Source organism: Pelodiscus sinensis, chromosome 10, assembly GCF_049634645.1.
Source record: "Pelodiscus sinensis isolate JC-2024 chromosome 10, ASM4963464v1, whole genome shotgun sequence".
NCBI classification, from domain to species: domain Eukaryota; kingdom Metazoa; phylum Chordata; order Testudines; family Trionychidae; genus Pelodiscus; species Pelodiscus sinensis.
The window spans coordinates 39,700,574-39,718,099 of record NC_134720.1 but is presented as its reverse complement, the minus strand read 5'-3'; the positions used below and the strand labels follow the sequence as shown (position 1 = coordinate 39,718,099).

At 45.2% G+C, this 17,526-nt stretch overlaps 1 protein-coding gene across 6 annotated transcripts in view; it reads left to right on the top strand.

The window, feature by feature from the left end:
* PLD1 (phospholipase D1) overlaps window positions 1-17,526 on the top strand; it is a 140,554-nt gene that overhangs the window by 98,219 nt on the left and 24,809 nt on the right. For all 6 annotated transcript variants that reach the window (XM_075937953.1, XM_075937952.1, XM_075937951.1 and 3 more), the window contains 4 exons: window positions 1,183-1,311; window positions 1,707-1,825; window positions 3,089-3,202; window positions 15,808-15,918. In XM_075937953.1, the coding sequence (XP_075794068.1) occupies window positions 1,183-1,311; window positions 1,707-1,825; window positions 3,089-3,202; window positions 15,808-15,918 (473 nt within the window). The remainder of the gene's footprint in view (window positions 1-1,182; window positions 1,312-1,706; window positions 1,826-3,088; window positions 3,203-15,807; window positions 15,919-17,526) is intronic.

The following is a 17,526-nucleotide window of genomic DNA, read 5'->3' as shown; positions in this document are numbered from 1 at the left end:
GGCCACTGTCAGAGGGAAGAGATCACACTAGTTAGAACAAACAAGGAGTCTGGTGGCACCTTCAAATCTAACAATTTTTTGTAACATAAGATTTAAAGAGTTGCAACTCACTTCATCAGATGCATGAAGGGAAAGGAAAAAAAACAATAAAAGGGGTACAAAAATGGAGTTACATTGGAGCTAATTCAGTCAGGGTAGATGTGGATAAGGATGAGTATTCCATTCATAATCTCTGTTCAGACCCATTCTGATGGTGTCAAATTTGCATATGAATTCTAGCTCAGCAGTTTCACATTGCAGCCTGGTTTTGAAGCTTTTTTGCTTGAGGATGGCAACTAGTTAAAACATAAATCTGATCCAGTGTGATCTTTCCTATTTACTCACACTACTCCTCGTTAGGAAAGGCTCACACTGCTCCTCGTTTATATGCTCATGGTAGTCACAAAAAGAGGTGTAAATTTCAAGCAAGAAGTTGCGGGAATGAGAATAATTTTTGCATGTAGGTCACTGCAAGGATAGTAGGCCCTAGTATTCATCATGAAACTGAAATTGTTCATCCATGTGCTGAACATGTAACACAATTTCAGAAGCTGAAGTTGTTATTTAAAGATACGTTCTTTAACACACTCTTCTTTGTGCTCACTAAAATTGTAGAGGAGAGACCTTTTTCTGGAGTCAAAATCATGAATCTTAGAAAGTGGAAGTTTACAATTAGAGTTGATTTGTACTGGAGTGCAAACTACATGTACAGGAGTAGTAAACTCCTTTGCACATAGCTATGAAGTACCCTGTCCCCCTGAGCTCAGCAGTGTAGGAGAGCAGAGTTACACTTGTTAATGCCTACATTGATATGTAAGCATCCTTCCTTGCAGGTTATTGTGGGATGACAGATAATTGAAGGGTACATTTTCAATCCAATGCAGACCTAGATTCCATTACCAACAGCAAGTCACGTCTATATAATCTCCCTTGATTATGCACCAGACATGCTTCACTGCAAAAGGGAAACAATCTCTACTTTGAAACCAGCTCAGAGACGTAACTGAAAAATTGCTTTAGCTTACTAAAACTGGCATGTTATGCTGATAGTTTCCAATTCAAGTGTGATTCTCAGCTGTTGAGTGCCATCTTAATAGCAACCTCAGAGCATATGTTTTGTGTCCTTTTATAAATGTGTGCCAGATAAAGGATCAACGCACAGCTTGAAGACAGGTGTTGGAGAACTTCTCGGGGAGACCAGATTCTGGCATGGAAAGGACTATTGTAATTTTGTCTTTAAAGACTGGGTTCAACTTGACAAACCCTTTGCTGGTAAGTGCCATTGCAATCTGGAACCAACTCTTTTCCCTGCATGACACCATGTCTCATTCCCTAGCTCCTCAACTGCCTTAGAAGGCTTCTCGGCCTTTTTACCCTCCTGAATTGAAGCTAATGAGACCCACCTGCTCTGGCTGTTAGGAAGAGGCAACAGAATCCCAAAGTAAGGGTATAGAAATAGATATCCTCTGACAATGATGGATATGTGAGATTGTGATCTACCAGTTCCCATGAGTTGAACCATCCTCAATTTTAATATCCAAGTCCTTTGTTTTTATTTCTGGAAAGGTTCTGTTTGTAGGAAGAGATGTTAAAATACAGTAATATTCTTAATGAGTGTCTGAGCCTGATCTGAGATGAAGTATAGCAATTTTCCCCTGTTTATGCAGATTTCATTGATAGATACACCACACCCAGAATGCCATGGCATGACATTTCATCCGTTGTGCATGGCAAAGCTGCGCGGGATGTTGCACGACACTTTATTCAGCGCTGGAACTTCACCAAGGTAGGTTTGTAATAATATAGGTCCTGCAAACCCTCACATCTGAGTGTGGCGCTCACAGATGCCCCACTTAGGGTGATACGTGGGAATGAGGACAATGCCAGGCAGTCAAGGTTTGCCAGTTTAGGTCAATAACCTATATGTAAGCCTGACTCAATGTCCCAGCAAATAGCACTGGAAAAACTATGACAATGGCAACACATAATGAAGATCGGAGCTCTCATTTTCCTGTGACATCAGTGTAAATAAGGTATCATTTGAATTTAGTAGGTGGGAAATAGTGTGAAAGGAGATTGAGGTCTGGAATGTTGTTGGCCAAGAGGAAGGTGCCATTATGCTGCTATTCTAGCAGTTCCTACTGGCTAGTTGGGATGGAGATTGTCCTGCACAAGAGCCCTCATGAGAAGCAGCAGACAAGCAAATGGAGCAGTTCAGTAGGTGAGCCCACAGCCAAAGGGAACAAGGAACAGCAGGGGCATCAGGCCAAAGCCATAGCCACCTGCGCAAACTAGTAATCACCAGAGCTCAGGGCCAAGAAACTAGAGGAACCTGCCAGTGGGGGTCATGTTGGAGTCCTGGAGGAGCCTTGGCCCACTGGGGATCCAGTCTCCAGGACCCAACTAGCAAGCACATAGGATCATCACCACTGGAGAGGACTTCTTTTCCCCCTCCTTAATGAAGACGTGCTTTGATATTTGTTTTGATCTTCACCACTGGCTAATGGTTAAGAACTGTTTTAATGCTTTAAATTGAAGGGAGGTTATGGGGCTCATTCTGGAGCAGGCTTAGTTCTTAGGCTGCTACAGAATATCCAGTACATTTTTAAGCCCTGATCTTAGGTCCTACTTGGAGCAATGGTCGCTATGACTTTTTTTCAGACAGAAATGTGTCCTTCCATATTATGATAGGCCTTTAACCATAGGAACATCTTTGTTCTATATATTCCCCTGACCAAAACCTGAGTGATATGCAAATATTCACTGCAAAGAATAGATATAACATACTGTAAGCCTGAAATCTGCACAGACTTTTTGGTATGAGTGTTAATTCCAAGATACTGAGAGTACGTCTCACAGAAAAATTCAGAATTTGTGGATATTCAAGACCATTAAGAACAGGAATTGAGTTTATGTATATGAAAAGCTGTGTGTTCTCCTGCCCACCACCCCCAATTTTCTGTATAATAGAGGAGCATAAAATAGCCAAAGTACTTAGCATGAAAATATGTTTTTAAATTGTTTCCTCTTCATTTTTTTTCTTTTGAAGATCATGAAGCCCAAATACAGATCCCTGTCCTACCCATTCCTGTTGCCAAAATCTCAGAGAACCGCCAATGAGATGAAGTATCAAGTACCTGACTCTGTATGTGCCAATGTACAGGTGAGTGCAAATGGCATTTCATGGTCTCCTAAAATGAAGAAATCCTGACACTGAGGTTCCTTTGTTGCTCTTTCTAATTGGGGGCTTTGGTAGTCTTCCAAATGAAAGTTGCAAGATTTTGAAATGCAATTTAGCTGGCCGGATCCTCAGTTGGTGTAAATCAGCATTACCTGGTGGATTTCAGCATAGGAAAATCGATTTACAAGAGCAGAGGTTTGAGTGCAGTGTACGTAAGATTAATTATGCAAATGACATTTTAAACTCCATTAGTTGTGTCAAATGCATATGTCAAATGTGATTATTAAACAGCACTAGATGTGCTAGGAATGCAGGGTTGAAATGGCTGTGCAGAGGAAGTGACAGGATATTGTGTGTGTGAGAGAGAGAGAGAGGGAGAGAGAGAGGCTTGGGTCAAATAAAGGTGGTCAAAGCTGGTCAGGAAAAAAGTGCATAGGGTGCCAAAGTAAGTGTCAGCCCAAATGCCATCTAATAGCTGTTGAGAAAAGATTGGCAACTCTCTGTCATGCCACCTGCAAGTATGCTGCTCCTCATGATAGACAGACCCATTGAGAACAGGTGTAAATGTTTTTTAGACATTAGCTGCCTGCAGCAGGGAGCTGCATCGAGAGCTCTGGGGTAGCTGCAGAGGTTGAGACACCCTGTAGGACTAGTACCAAATGCTGTGTGAGGTTGTGTGTTAGTGGGCACGCACACGCTCACATGCATGGTGTTCTATGTGTGCTAGAACTAAGATGCCCAGTGTGGATGGTCCTCACTGTTACAGCTTGCACCTCGTCAATCACACCAGTGTAGTTCTCTAACCTAGGCCTGTCCTAAGAATCTGAGGCCTGGGGGCTGGATGTGGCCTCTGGCTTGCCTGGATCTAACCCCCAATGCTCAGGACTCCCCCTCCTCCCAGCTCTGGGAGCCCATGCTGGTGCTCCAATTTCCCCCATGACCCGCCCACAGGACTGGAGCACACAAAATCTTACTAGCCTGAGCCCCCCTAGGCTCTGGTGTGTGAGGGGAATGTGGGGAGTGTCTTTCTCCTTCTCAGTCAGGGGCCACATCAGTGAGGACTTATGGGTGGTTTTCTTTTCGCTTATGTGTGGCCCTTGACTGATTTTTTCTGTGGGTCAGCAGCCACCAGCTTGAAAAAGGTTCCTCACCCTTGCCCTAGCTTGTTGCTCGAACCTGTCTCCTGATGATGAGTTATGCTGCTCCAGTCAGAAAACATAATGAATACTCAGGTGACTTATGTGACCAGTCACAACTCATCAACAGAGCTTGAATACAGAATGTTAATTATTAAAGACAATTAACCATCAGTCAACAGATAAAAACCGCTAAACAAAAAAAAAGAGAAATGGGTTAAGAAATGCCAGTAATGAATAAAATTCCAGAAAATTTTGATCTGCTGAGAGACATTTTGTAAATTATTCATCGCAAATTACACATGCTCATCTCTAATGGCAGACTAGAGCATTTTGAGAGCTGTCATCCGTGAGCTGCATAAAGCTGGCTACGTTAAAAAAACTATTTTGCCTGCAAACAAGGTTTCTTCCTTGAACGTTTCTGGAGTGCACTAGCCCTTCCATTGTACCCACACATAACAAGTCGTTTTTATGCTGCTGTGTGGTAGAAGCAGGCAGGGGGATGGAGAGTCTGTATTTGCAAGATGACGTACTCCGGCACTAGGCATATTTGTTCATGCACATAGTATAATTCCGGCAGCTTCTTCTTCTGTGGCGTGCTTGTTGTTCTGACTTCAGTTTGTTTGTCTAGGTGGAAATGCACACAATAGGAAGCTTAGTTACTAGGAAACAATACAAGAAGCCTCAAATGCAGGGAGCTCAGGCTGGCAATAGAAATGCAGTTTACTAAGCGGTGTCATAAAAGATTGTGTATGTAGAAGCTGTAGCTGAAGGTTAATAGCTGAATCATTGGTGGGGGAGATTCTGGCTTTTGCAGGCTGAGATCAGATGGAGCTGGCTGCATCTGAGCTCAGTCCCCTTTGAGTAGAAGTGTCAGAATCTGGCCCTTAATCTCTCCCTCCCTTATGCATGCACACGCCTGGGTTCTCAGATCGATTAGTTAGCTTCCTTGTGTAAATACCCAAAGCATCCCCTTGGTTGTTTCTAACTCAGCTAGTGAGACAGCTTGGCCCATTATGGAACCTGTCTTGCTCTTTCTTACCAGCTCTCCAGTGCAAGACACTCCAGTGACGTAAAGCTAAGCTTTGTCTGTTGAAATAGTGTAACTGTGGGCAAGATGCAGACTTCTCATTTACCTTTCAGTTTTCATTGTAGTGGTGGTAGAGGAAATGAACAGAACCCCTATAACTTTCACCGGCACTCTTATCCAGACGGCCAGGAGAGAGATGGTCTTTATGTAAATGCTTGCTCTAGTCAAGATAGGTCAAGCCCAGAAACATTTATTATCATTGTTTATGAGCACCAAGAGTAGGGTAGAGTTCTTTTGCAGCAAATGGGAGACAAATTCCCTACTCCAAAAAGAGTAATAGCTAATGGACAGATTTAATGGGAGCTCCTGAGTGCTGGGAACTGTTGAAAATCTGGCCGCTTCTATCTGCATGAATGGGAATTGAACTCTGTTTGAAAATCTGACTCCAGTTGTGAGTGCTGTCTGAGCCCCTTTGAAATTCTAATCACGATTAGATGAAGGATGGGTGAGGGTGGAACATCACCACCAAAAGTCTACCGACTGAGCCATGATCCTCACCTTTTTGCTGGCATTTTGTTCGTGTTATCTTAGCAGTCCCTACCTGTTAGTTTTGGTCTGTTCCCACCATCTGTTATGTTGTCACATGTGGGAAGGGAGGATTGGGGTTCATAGGCCTTCTAGAAGAAGTGGGTAGGCAGTAAGACAGGGTAAAAGCATGGCAGAACAGGTCTGGGTGGGGGTGAGTTCACATCCCTGGGCGGTGGAGTCAGTCTTGAGGGATCGCATGGGAAAAGATGTGAAAACAGGAGTTAAAGGAAGGAGGAAGTTAATTATCTTGTGGGTTAAATCAAGCATTCTCTCTCTAAGTTTGGGGTTTGGTTATCACAGCATATTTGATTTTTGCATGAAGCAAACTTTTTTGACTGGGAACCACCAAACTCAAAGCCCTCTCAAATTTACCAGCTCTATTTTCCAGTGATTATCCAAGCAAGACACAATAATGCTGTAACATGTTGAGACAACTTCGCACCCTGTTCACACTGTAAGATACAATGAAAACATCATGCGCCCTGAGTGGCTCAACTTATTAGCTCTTAGAAGTTTGCTCCACTGTACATAGTGTTTGCAGGTTTGGAATAATTCCCAGCATATACTGGTGGTGTGGTTAGAGTAGCTTGGATTAAAGAGGTTTATGGGATGACAGCAGCTGCATAAAAATGGCCTGAGTGACGGGAGGCTTCAGACTTGAGAGGAGAGAAAACCAGTGCTTGTTTCTGTAAAATATGTAGACCTTTTCTCTGAAACTAAAGAATTTTGCTTTTCAATTTATTATTTTTCAATGTACTGAAAAGAGGAGAACCATTTTACAACAGTAGTAGATGACACATTAATGATAGGTCAATATTAATTTAAAAGAAAGCTCATACAAATCATAGTTAATCCTTGGCAACCTAAACTTCAGTTCTTACCTTAGTGCACACACTGACCACTCAGACCTTTATGAAGTAAACAGGGTTGCAGCTGAAATCTTCATGTTTCAAAGACATAGACATCCGCTACAGTGTGTTAAAGGAAAATCGGGTTTTACTGTTTTTCCTTATAGTTCCTAGGATACAAAGCTGAATGGTTCCAGTTCCATTCCATGCATGTTGGAACACACATTCACGTACTGACACAAGCCAATTCATTTCAAAAGATAAATATTACCAAGATGAAAATTCACAGAAGAGTTGGGATGTTCCAGTGGTTAGGGCAGTAGCCTCGAATTTGGGCGAATTGGATTCAAGACCTTGATCCACTGCAAACTTCCTGTGTGATGTTAAGCAAGTCACTTAGAGTCATATTTTTAAAGTATTTTTCAAGTACCTCTGAAAATAAGAACATAGGAACATAAAAATGGCCATAGTGGATCAGACCAAAGGCCCATCTAGCCCAGTGTCTTCTGACAGTGGCCAATGCCAGGTGCCCCAGAGGGAACGAACAGAACAGGAATCATCAAGTGATCCCTCTCCTGTCACCCATTCCCAGACTCTGACGAACGTAGGCCAGGGACACCATTCCTATTGATCTGACTAATAGCTGTTAATGGACCTATCCTCCGTGAATTTATCTAGTTCTTTTTTTAACCCCATTAAATTCCTGGCCCTAAACCTCTCTGTTCCTCATCTGCAAAAAGGAATAAAATTAATTCTTACCTCACAGGGATGCTGTGATGATAAATACATTAAAGATAGCGAGGAACTCTGCGACTGTGGTAATGGGGTCCATTAATGTAGACAGATGTTTGTATTTGTCCTCTACTCTGAAGTGTATCTTATAAAATGTGTTCTGTGACCTGACTGGTTTCAGGGAGAAGCAGAACCCTCAAAGTTGGTTTAGTTAATAACTTCTGTCTTTGACTGGAGGACTTTGCTTCTGGGAGGAATGGCAGAGAAGGAATCCCCTTAAAAACTGGAGCAACAATGCTGCAACTTGTCATGCTGGTGTAATGATTTGGTAAAGGGATAAACGAGAGAGGGAGAGAGGGCATCTGGTCTGGATGGTTCTGAAGCAGTGGGATTGAAAGTGATCAATTTCTCACTGAACTGTCGGCCCTCTAGTGAGATGATTTTTCTAGCCAGCCATTAGTCTGTCTCTGAGTGGTAAAGCCATTTCTCAAATTGAGAGAGGTTTATGACATCAAGTATAAAATGAAAAAAAACCACCCAAACATTGATTTATTCCTTGTCTCCAGCAGAGCAGCAACTACTGATGCTAATAGGAGAGTTTCTGTACTGCTATCACTGCATTGGTACCAGCACTGAATATCTTGTTGGGGAAACAGAAATGACTCTTTTAGGGACACTGGGAAAGTTGGCCATCTTTTCTCAAGCACTCTTTAAATATTGGTGGCTGATAGAAGCAGCAGAATGGGGGTGGGGGTGCAGGTGGCACTGCAGAGCTGGTGCTGGAGGTAACCAGCTTTTAATCCGGCTTCTCCCAGCACCAGCTCCTGCCTGCTCCCACCCCTCACCCTGCTGCTTCTGTAGGAGTCAGCAAGGGGGGGAGCAGGTGGGTCCGTAGAGCCACCACGCTTGGGGAGCCTGCTTGAAAGCCAGCTGCCGCTTGCCCCACTCACCCGATGCACTGCTGCCTCTCTATCAGAGGGGGAGGGAGGCAGGTGGATCCGGTGCTCATGGGGAGCCAGCTTTTAAGCCAGCTCCTGATGGGCTCCTGCTCCCTCCTGTGCTGCCTCTCATACAGTGGCAAAAAGGTAGGGAGTGCATATAGTCGACAAGATTAAGTGAAAGTCCCAGGGGGTAGTTATCTACATGTTGACATCTCTACTCCTGCCAGAAAGGTAAGGGAGCTTAGTGGAGGAGTTGCAGCTCAGCTGCTTGCAGCCAGCTTCACCAACAAACCCAAGATAGTAATATAGAGGTAGCCGTGTCAGTCTGATCTTGCTAAAACAAAAGGAAAATCTATGTAGCACTTTAAAAACTAACAAGATGGTTTAATAGGTGATGAGCTTTTGTGGGACAGACCCACTTCCTCGGATCATATTCTGGAAGAGAATTGGCATGACCATACACAGGCCTCACCAAACCGCGGCGAGCCCCGCTCGCTAGCTGTGCTGTCCGGCGATCTGCGCATGTACAGATCGCTGGAACCCGGCTCTTCCAGGTTCAATCTACTCACCACGGGCAAGTAGATTGTATAATTTGTCGAGCCCTGACCATACATACCAAAGGTATACAGTGAAAAAAGTGAACACATTACTAAACTGACAAACCCAAGATAGGCAGCCAAGTGCTGAGTTTCACTGCCACAGGGTAAGGAGCGTAGACTAGCAGGAGAGAGCAAAGAGAAGAGCAGAGAACATTGATTCTCGTTGGGAACTCCTCATCTGGAGCACTGGTGTAGTAGGGATTCTCGTTGGGAACCCCTCATCCGAAGCCCCCTGGGCAGCCAGCATTCTCTCCCACACTCTCAGAAAGATCATTCCTAGCACTAGCAGGAGGGGACCACTCCCTCCTGGCTCAAACCCCATCAGGTACTCCCATGCGTTGGTGTGGTGGGCCCCTCCCACCTGACCCTTCCGCAGGACCTCTTGAATCCAAGGGCCTCTGGCCTGAGTCTAAAACTCAGCCCAAGTCTGGCCCCTTAAAGGCAAGGCCAAGGCCCTCCAGCCTGATTCCGAACCACAGTTCAAGTCTGGCCCTTTAAGGCAAGGCCAAGGCCCTCCGGCCTGAGTCCAAAATGCAGCTTAGGGTTGTAGCGGGGACGCACCCCAGGTGGGGGGACCTGGGCCCACCCTTCTCCACTGGATCCCGGCCCAGGGCCCTGTGAGTGACCGGATAGCAGGTCACTCCCTCGGCAGGGCCATCCGGCCGAAACGCACCGAGGTTCTCGGGGCGGGAGAGGCAGTTCCCGCTCCTACCCTGGGCCACTTCCTACCTGATTCACTGGGGTTCCTTCCCATGTACTCATCCAGCTTGCTGCGGCCTCCAGGCTGGTGTCTCCTCGGCGGGCAGTCTCTGGGGTGCACCAGCTCACCTCCGTGTCCCCAGCGGCCTCTTCACAGGTCCTTCTGTGAAGGAGCCCCCTTCACAGGTCCTTCTCCTCCAGCTGCCACCCCAGACTGAGTCCTTCCCCAGGCTTTTATGGTAGAGCTACAGCCCGGGCATGCTCGGTAGGGCTGCAGGGGAGGGGCCTCTGCAGCCAGGTAACCCTGGCTGGGTCCTGCAGGCTCAGTGCGGGGCTGCCCTGCCCCGTCACAGTTGGGTAATGTAAATTTGCTATAAAATGTAATAGCCTGATCCTCATGTATAAGAGGATTTCTGGGAATATAAAGGGGCATGAAGATGGGAAGAGATATAGTTGAATAGTGGCATTTTCTTAAAGTTGTTCTTTTTGCCACATTTCCTATGTTGTTGTTTATGTATCGCCAGTCTCATAAATGAACAGGCTAGTTTCCTTTTACAATCCTTCCCTCTGTTGTACTAGTAGAATATCATTGCAGTGTCCTGGCATATCACTTCACAGTTCTTCAGTAAGAACTAGAATAATAGCTCCATATCCAATGAGTTATTATTAAATACATCTGTTAAAAGTTTGCCACGTTCTTTCACACTTTAAACTCCTGGGATGTATCCTATTCTGCTCTGGAGTTTTTTCACTGAACAGATTTATTTTCTGTTCACTTGATTTGGCACAATACAGATTTCCTTCTGAAAGTACTTTCCTCTCTTCGGGCATTTGCCTTCAATCCCCTATATAGGATGAGTGACACAGGACAATCAAGTTCCTTAACAAATATATTTTTGATTAATAAATCACTCAGTCTGTGTAGGTCTATGTCTCCTTTTCCGAATGTATTTGAAAGTTGTCTTGGTTGAAACCACTTATGTAATCTTCCTTTCCTTCCCCTTGCATACCTAGACATTTTTCACACACTCACATTGATGCTGTACTCTTTACTCTTTTACATCCCTATGCTTTGCATTAGACACTCCTATTCTTTTTCAGCGACCCACTTATTCCTGGGTTGTTTGGTTTTATGTTTTGGTAAATGCAACTTCTTGACACCATAATTGTTACTTTGACCCATTTGTTCTTAGCCAGCACTTCCTCCACACTTCCAAAATCTGCCTGGAAGGGGGCACCATTATCTTATTGCTAAACCTCACTTTTTTGCTCTAGCTTTCAGCCTAGGGGCAAATTCTGCAACCACTCCACTGCAGAGCTCCCATGCAGACAGTGGGACAATGCACAGGAGTAAGTGCATGCACTGAAGGAAGTGTTTGCAGGATCAGCTACTGCTGTGTAGCTTCTTTAGGTGTTGCCCCACCTCTGGGAGCCCGAAGACATTACACACCTGAAGTATCACTGTCTCATTTCCTCATTTACATACTGTGGACCAAATTCTACTCTCACTTGTAATACTCGAAGTCCAAAGTAGCGCCATTAACATAAATATAAAGTAGTCACAGCCAGGTCATCACTTGGTGTAAATTAGTGTATCTTCATTGACTTCCATGGAACTATGTCCATTTAGACCTGCCACAGATCTGGTTCAAAAGAGCCCTTGTCATCTGGAGCAATCTTCATCCTTGGGGTGTTCTGTTTTTATTTGGCAGATAAAGGTTTTATGATTCAGACATTTAAAAGGAAGGGAATTAGGTGATATCAAAGAGATCCCATTTGGATTCATGTGGCATGCTAAGCTGTTGCCTGAAGTTTTACTTGGTCAGAGGTCTTCTTGTTTGTCAGACTGTCTGGGTTAGTTAGTGCCAGAAATACATGTACAGACAGTCCCCAAGTTACGCGGATCCGACTTATGTCGGATCCGCAGTTACGAACGGGGATTTTCTCGCCCCGGAGGACTGGAGCGGCGGGACGCCTGGTCCCGCCGCCCGCCTCCTCCGGGGCGAGAAAAGCTGCTCCCTGTCTTCCTGGTCTGCTGGGGGAACCAGCAGACCAGGGAGACGCGGAGCAAAGCGGCGGAAGACCCGGGCCGGACCCGCGGTGCTTCCAGCTGATCTGGAAGCGCCGCAGGTCCGGCCCGGGTCCTCCGCCGCTTTGCTCAGCGTCTCCCTGGTCTGCGGACCAGGGAGACGCTGAGCAAAGTCATGGAGGACCCAGGCCGGACCACGGCGCTGATCTGGAAGCGCCGCGGTCCGGCCCAGGTCCTCCGCCGCTTTGCTCCGCGTCTCCCTGGTCTGCTGGGGGGGGGGGGGGGGGACGCAGCTAGTGCCCCCCCCCCCAGCAGACCAGGGAGATGTGGAGCAAAGCCCGGGGCCTGTGGTAGAGCAGGTGGGGCGCTGCCGGTTGGTCCCGCAGCACCGCTCCTTGGCGCTACTGGACCAACCTGGCAGCACCCCAGCTACTCTGCCCCAGGAGTCCTGATTCAGCCGCTGCTGATCACTTTCAGCAGTGGCTGAATCAGGACGCCTGGGGCAGAGCAGCTGGGGTGCTGCTGGGTTGGTCCAGTAGCGCCGAGGAGCGGTGCTGCGGGACCAACCGGCAGCGCCCGAGCTGTTCTGCCCCAGGCGTCCCCAAGTCAGCCGCTGCTGAAACTGACCAGCGGCTGACTACAGGAAGCCCGAGGCAGAGTTGCTCTGCCCCGGGCTTCCTGGAATCAGCTGCTGATCAGTTTCAGCAGCAGCTGACTTGGGGACGCCTGGGGTTCTTAAGTTGAATCTGTATGTAAGTCGGAACTGGTGTCCAGATTCAGCTGCTGTTGAAACTGATCAGTTTCAGCAGCGGCTGAATCTGGATGCCAGTTCCGACTTACATACAGATTCAACTTAAGAACAAACCTACAGACCCTATCTTGTACGTAACCCAGGGACTGCCTGTATTGCAGTCATGCCAGTTTTTAAAAAGTGCATTTTGCAGGCTAGCATTCTGCCCACATATTCCTGCTTGTAAATGCCAAGTGAATCCAGGTATTTATTAAAACACATTAAAACTTGGAAGGGACATTCTTGTTTCATCTTGTTTTAATAAATACATCTGTGGAAGATTTGTGCACTGTTATTTACATACCAAAAAACGTAGCCCATGACTAGAATAAGAGAAAAATAATAGAATAAGATGCCTCCAGTTTGGCAAAATATCCTCTCAGCACACTGATCCTGTCTTAGGTGATTTGCAGTTAGGTGATTTGCCAAAACAAACAACTCTTTGCAGGCCATACCCGGCTTGCTGGCCAGAGACAGTTGGGCGGGCGGGAGGGTAGCCACCAAAAAGTGAGAATCTTTTGCTGCAGACTTAGCATTTGGCTCCTGCAACTGCCAGTAGCTCTCTGTAAGGAATGATGGCAGTTTCCTTCAGAGCAGGAGCCACAGAAGAGAAAATCTGTACTAGAGAGCACACAGAAAACAGCCAGCAATAGGAAAAAGCATCACAGGACTGCAGGCAAATGGGGCTGTGTGTGTTGTAGAGTAGGGGTTGGTTGGAAGCCTCTGACCTACAGAAAAATCAGTTGGAGGCTGCACACAAGTGAGAAGCAAAAGAACAAACCCCCCAAACCCTCATTGGTGTGGCCCTGATAGAAAAGGAGACGACACTCCCCCACGTTCTTTTGGGGCACCAGAACCTGAGGGGAGGGGCAGGCTAATAGATTTTGTCCCCATAAGGGGACAGTCAGGGGTCTGGAGCACCAGCACAGGTTCTCCAATGCTGGAGGGGGGAACCCTGTGCTTCAGGGGTTGGAGCTAGGCAAGCCTTATGTTCCCCACCCCTGTGTAGAAAATCAGCCAGTTTTCCATCTAGAACAGCCAACTTGATGTGTTGCCTAACGTGGTGGGGATGATGAGACCTTCCTCTGGGGGGCTCCTGGGTTCATCTGGGAGCTCAGATTTGCTTGGTGGTGTGGAGTGCTCTTGATGAGGTGCTCAGCAGCGTTAGTTCCCCCTGACTTCAGTAGGAGATGAGGGTGCTCAGTTTTTTGCCAAGGATGCTCAGAAATTACTGTGTCAGTAAAAAGTGAAGTGTTTAAAAAGTGAAGCTTTTAGCTCAAGAGGTCCCCAGTTCAGTCTCTACTGTCTGACAGCTGTCACAAAAGCAGGGACTTGACCAGTATTTGACTTTGTTGTGGGTCTCAGACACTTGGATGAGCTTTGTCTGTCTGAAGGAAATATGGACTCCACTGATCAATGTTTGTGATGTGTCCCCCGATAGAGCATGTGAGTCTGGCACAGCTTTCAGCAACAGGCATAGGAGCTAGTTCCTTAGCTGGTATAAATTGCTATCGCTCCATTCAAACTTACTGAGCTATGATAGTTTAGCTCAGGACCTGCCCCTGCTTCTTTAACTCAGACTGTAGGCACTCTTATACATTTAGCTCTGCTAGTGCTTTGTTCACACACCAGTGCCAGCCAAGATGGTGGCCATCATGTTGACTGAAGGGTTGCTCCAAGCATAGGCATGGTGTGCATGAGAGAGAGGAATGGAATGGTGAGGGGAGAACTTGGATGGAGCCCAGAGGGTGGGATGAAATGTAGGAGGAGACATTGAAACAGAATAGTGAGGCGAGGACCAGAAGCTTGAATTGAATATGGACGAAGAAGAGAAATACACTGGAGAGATCTTAAAAGGAGAGAGGCCTAGTCAGAACACAACTAAAGGAAGACTATCAGTGGTTCCCAAACTTTTCGGCATCATGCCCCCTTTTTGATTTTTGAGAAACACTCATACCCCCCCTCGCCCCGCCCCCACCCAATAGCAGCAAAACTTTTTTTGGGGGAAAAAAAAGGAACTAACCGGGGCCAAAAAACAAAAATAGCAGCACAACTTGGGGGGGAGAATTGACCGGGGGGGGGGACGGGAGTACTGGGTTGCCTTGCACACCCCCTGGAATTTTTTCACACCTCCCAAGGGGGCACACACCCCCGTTTGGGAACCCTCTAGAGCCTAGGCAGTGGGAGTTTGCACACATTGAGCTGGAGAAATGAGGTAGAGGACAGATCAATAAGTAGGAGTTTATAGTAACAGAGGCAGGAAATTAGGAGAGCACAGCAAAAGCACAAAATTAAACATAGGAGAGAATGTGAGCTAAGATTCCATATTAGCTCGGCTGCCTTTTGACAAAACTTTTTGTGCTACATTAGGGATGTAGTGATATACTCAGAGGATCTCCAAAAATCTCCTACTTCAGAAATGTCTGTTCTGAAACGGATTTACTTTCAGAAATAATTTTTCTTGTGAATTTGACCTACAGCAAATTACAATAATAAAATAAAAAATCTGACAAATGTGAGCAGTTTTGTAAGAATTTTTTAAAAAAATGTAAATGACCATACTTGCTTAGGGCAAAGCCTGCCATTCCTGTTTAGAAATTGGCCTATTTATTATAATGGGCCAATCGTTTTTAGCCAAAAAGCATTGATTTTTTAATAGGGACGTCAGCTGTAAAATTGATGGCATACGTCTCTGTAAATAAGAACTAAATGCTTAATCTGGCACCATAGAAGATAATGGAAATTTTGTCAGAGACTTCAGTGAGCTCAAGGTCAAGCCTTAAGAAAATATTTTCAAGGCAACTCAGCATTACAAGGATTACGGTAATAGACATTTGCAACAAGATTCATCACTCTGTCTCCCCAGTTTTACACCAGTATAATTCCATTGACTTCAGAGACGTTACTGTGGCATAACATACTCTGGGATAACACAGAGTATCTGGGATACTCTGGGGGTGAATAAAGGCCTTTATATTTTCATCGTAATGTTTTAATTGTTAACAGTAGTTCTAGACTTCATTTCCCTGTGTTATATTCATTGAACTTAATTATCAAATGTTGCGTGTGTTGCATAAATCAGTAAAGTCATGAAAAATAAACTAACCAGTTCACAACAATTATTAAGGGATGCCAGTATGTTCGTATATCAGGGCAGAACTAAAATAGCTAATCTCTCTCTCTCTCTCTCTCCAGGTGCTCCGTTCTGCTGCAGATTGGTCAGCTGGTATCAAGTACCATGAAGAATCCATCCATAACGCTTATGTTAGCGTGATAGAAAACAGCAAACACTATATATATATAGAAGTAAGTATCAGGGATGCAAGGCAGTGGCAGTTTGGTTCAATGAAGTGCTGAGCACATCCTGTGACCCTCAGCAGGATAGCTCTTTATTTTATCCTCCTTTTGTAATTTTTGAAACATTAATATTAATGAAGAGCCTGAGCGGGAGCCCCCAGATTTCAATAGGACTTGAATGGGCTTTGGAACTAGTCTTCCATTACAGAACTCTGAATGTGGGTAGAAACACAAGGTCTTTCCTCTTTCCGAAACCTCTAGCAACGTCTGTCTCCCATGCCTTCTTGCCTTGGTCTCCCATGAATGTTCAGTGGACTCACTTAATAGTATCTTAGAATTTGCATAATTCTCCTATGTATGAATGGATTTGTAAATACAGGAATAAATGGCTGAATGGAAACATTTATTCTGCATTCTTTTCCATGTAATGTTTGGATGTTTTTTTTTCTTGGTAGTGTTTGAAGAGTGAGATTATTCAAGAATTATTCCTCCTGAGCGCGCACACAGACACCACTTAACTAGGAGCATGTTTTGCAGGACATTGCTTTATTTGTTTTTTGACTCCAAATATACAGTAGAATAGTCCCAGAACCCTGTAACCATGTAGATTTTTGACTCTGTAGACACCATAGGTGAAATCCTGGCCCCAGTAAAGTCAAGAGCAAATCACTCTCTGACTTCAATGTGTCAGGATTTCACATCATATGTCAAAGTAAGAGTTTCACAATGGCAACAATGCAGAATAATTATCTGGAGATAATTACATGCTTGGGAAGCAGTCTCTGACTTGGGTATGCTTCATGCTTTGCTATAGCCACAAAATCTATTAGTGGAGGTTTTTTAATTTTAACACAGTTCTGAAGATGGCTCTTTTAAGGTTGCTGGAAACAATCACCTAATTTTTCCTTACTCTAATACAAGTTATACATTTTGGTTTTGAATTTTTTGCAGCAATTAAACCCTATTGTCTTATTGTGTCATTGCTGTTCTATGATCAGCAACAATGTTTCCTTGAAACTATAGCAAAACAGGGCTCCAGTCCATTATCTATTTATCTGTCCAATTCCCCCCTATTACTTGAAGTATCTGAATGTACTACAGGTTGAACCTTTCTAGGCCTGCCCCCTTGGGACCTGACCGGTGCCAAACCCAATAATTTGGTGAACTATAGAAGGTCAATATTATCTAGCAGCATTACCAACACATCCACTACTTCCTGGGCTCTTAGTAGACATTTAGGGGTAAATGAGAGCTAAATAACTGCACAGAACACTGAGAGCCAGGACTGTGGCTGTAAAGAAACTTTATGGGACTGCAGGAAATTTGGCCAAACCTATGAAAAGTGGACATCTGGCTAACTAAAATCATGCCAAACCATGCTTGTTGCTGGATCAAAGCATGCCGGACTAGAAAGGTTCTGTCTATAATCCTCTCCACACTTCTCTGAGGCAGAACAGTGCTGTTATTCTCACTTTACAGATGGGGAGCAGAGGTACAGATAGGCTTGGCCAAAGAGTTTGCGGGGCCCAAGGCTGCACACTGTGGTTGGCTGAGCCAGACGACTAGGCCCTGAATGCGAGGGGCCCAAGGCTGGGCTTGGGTACAGAGAGACTAACT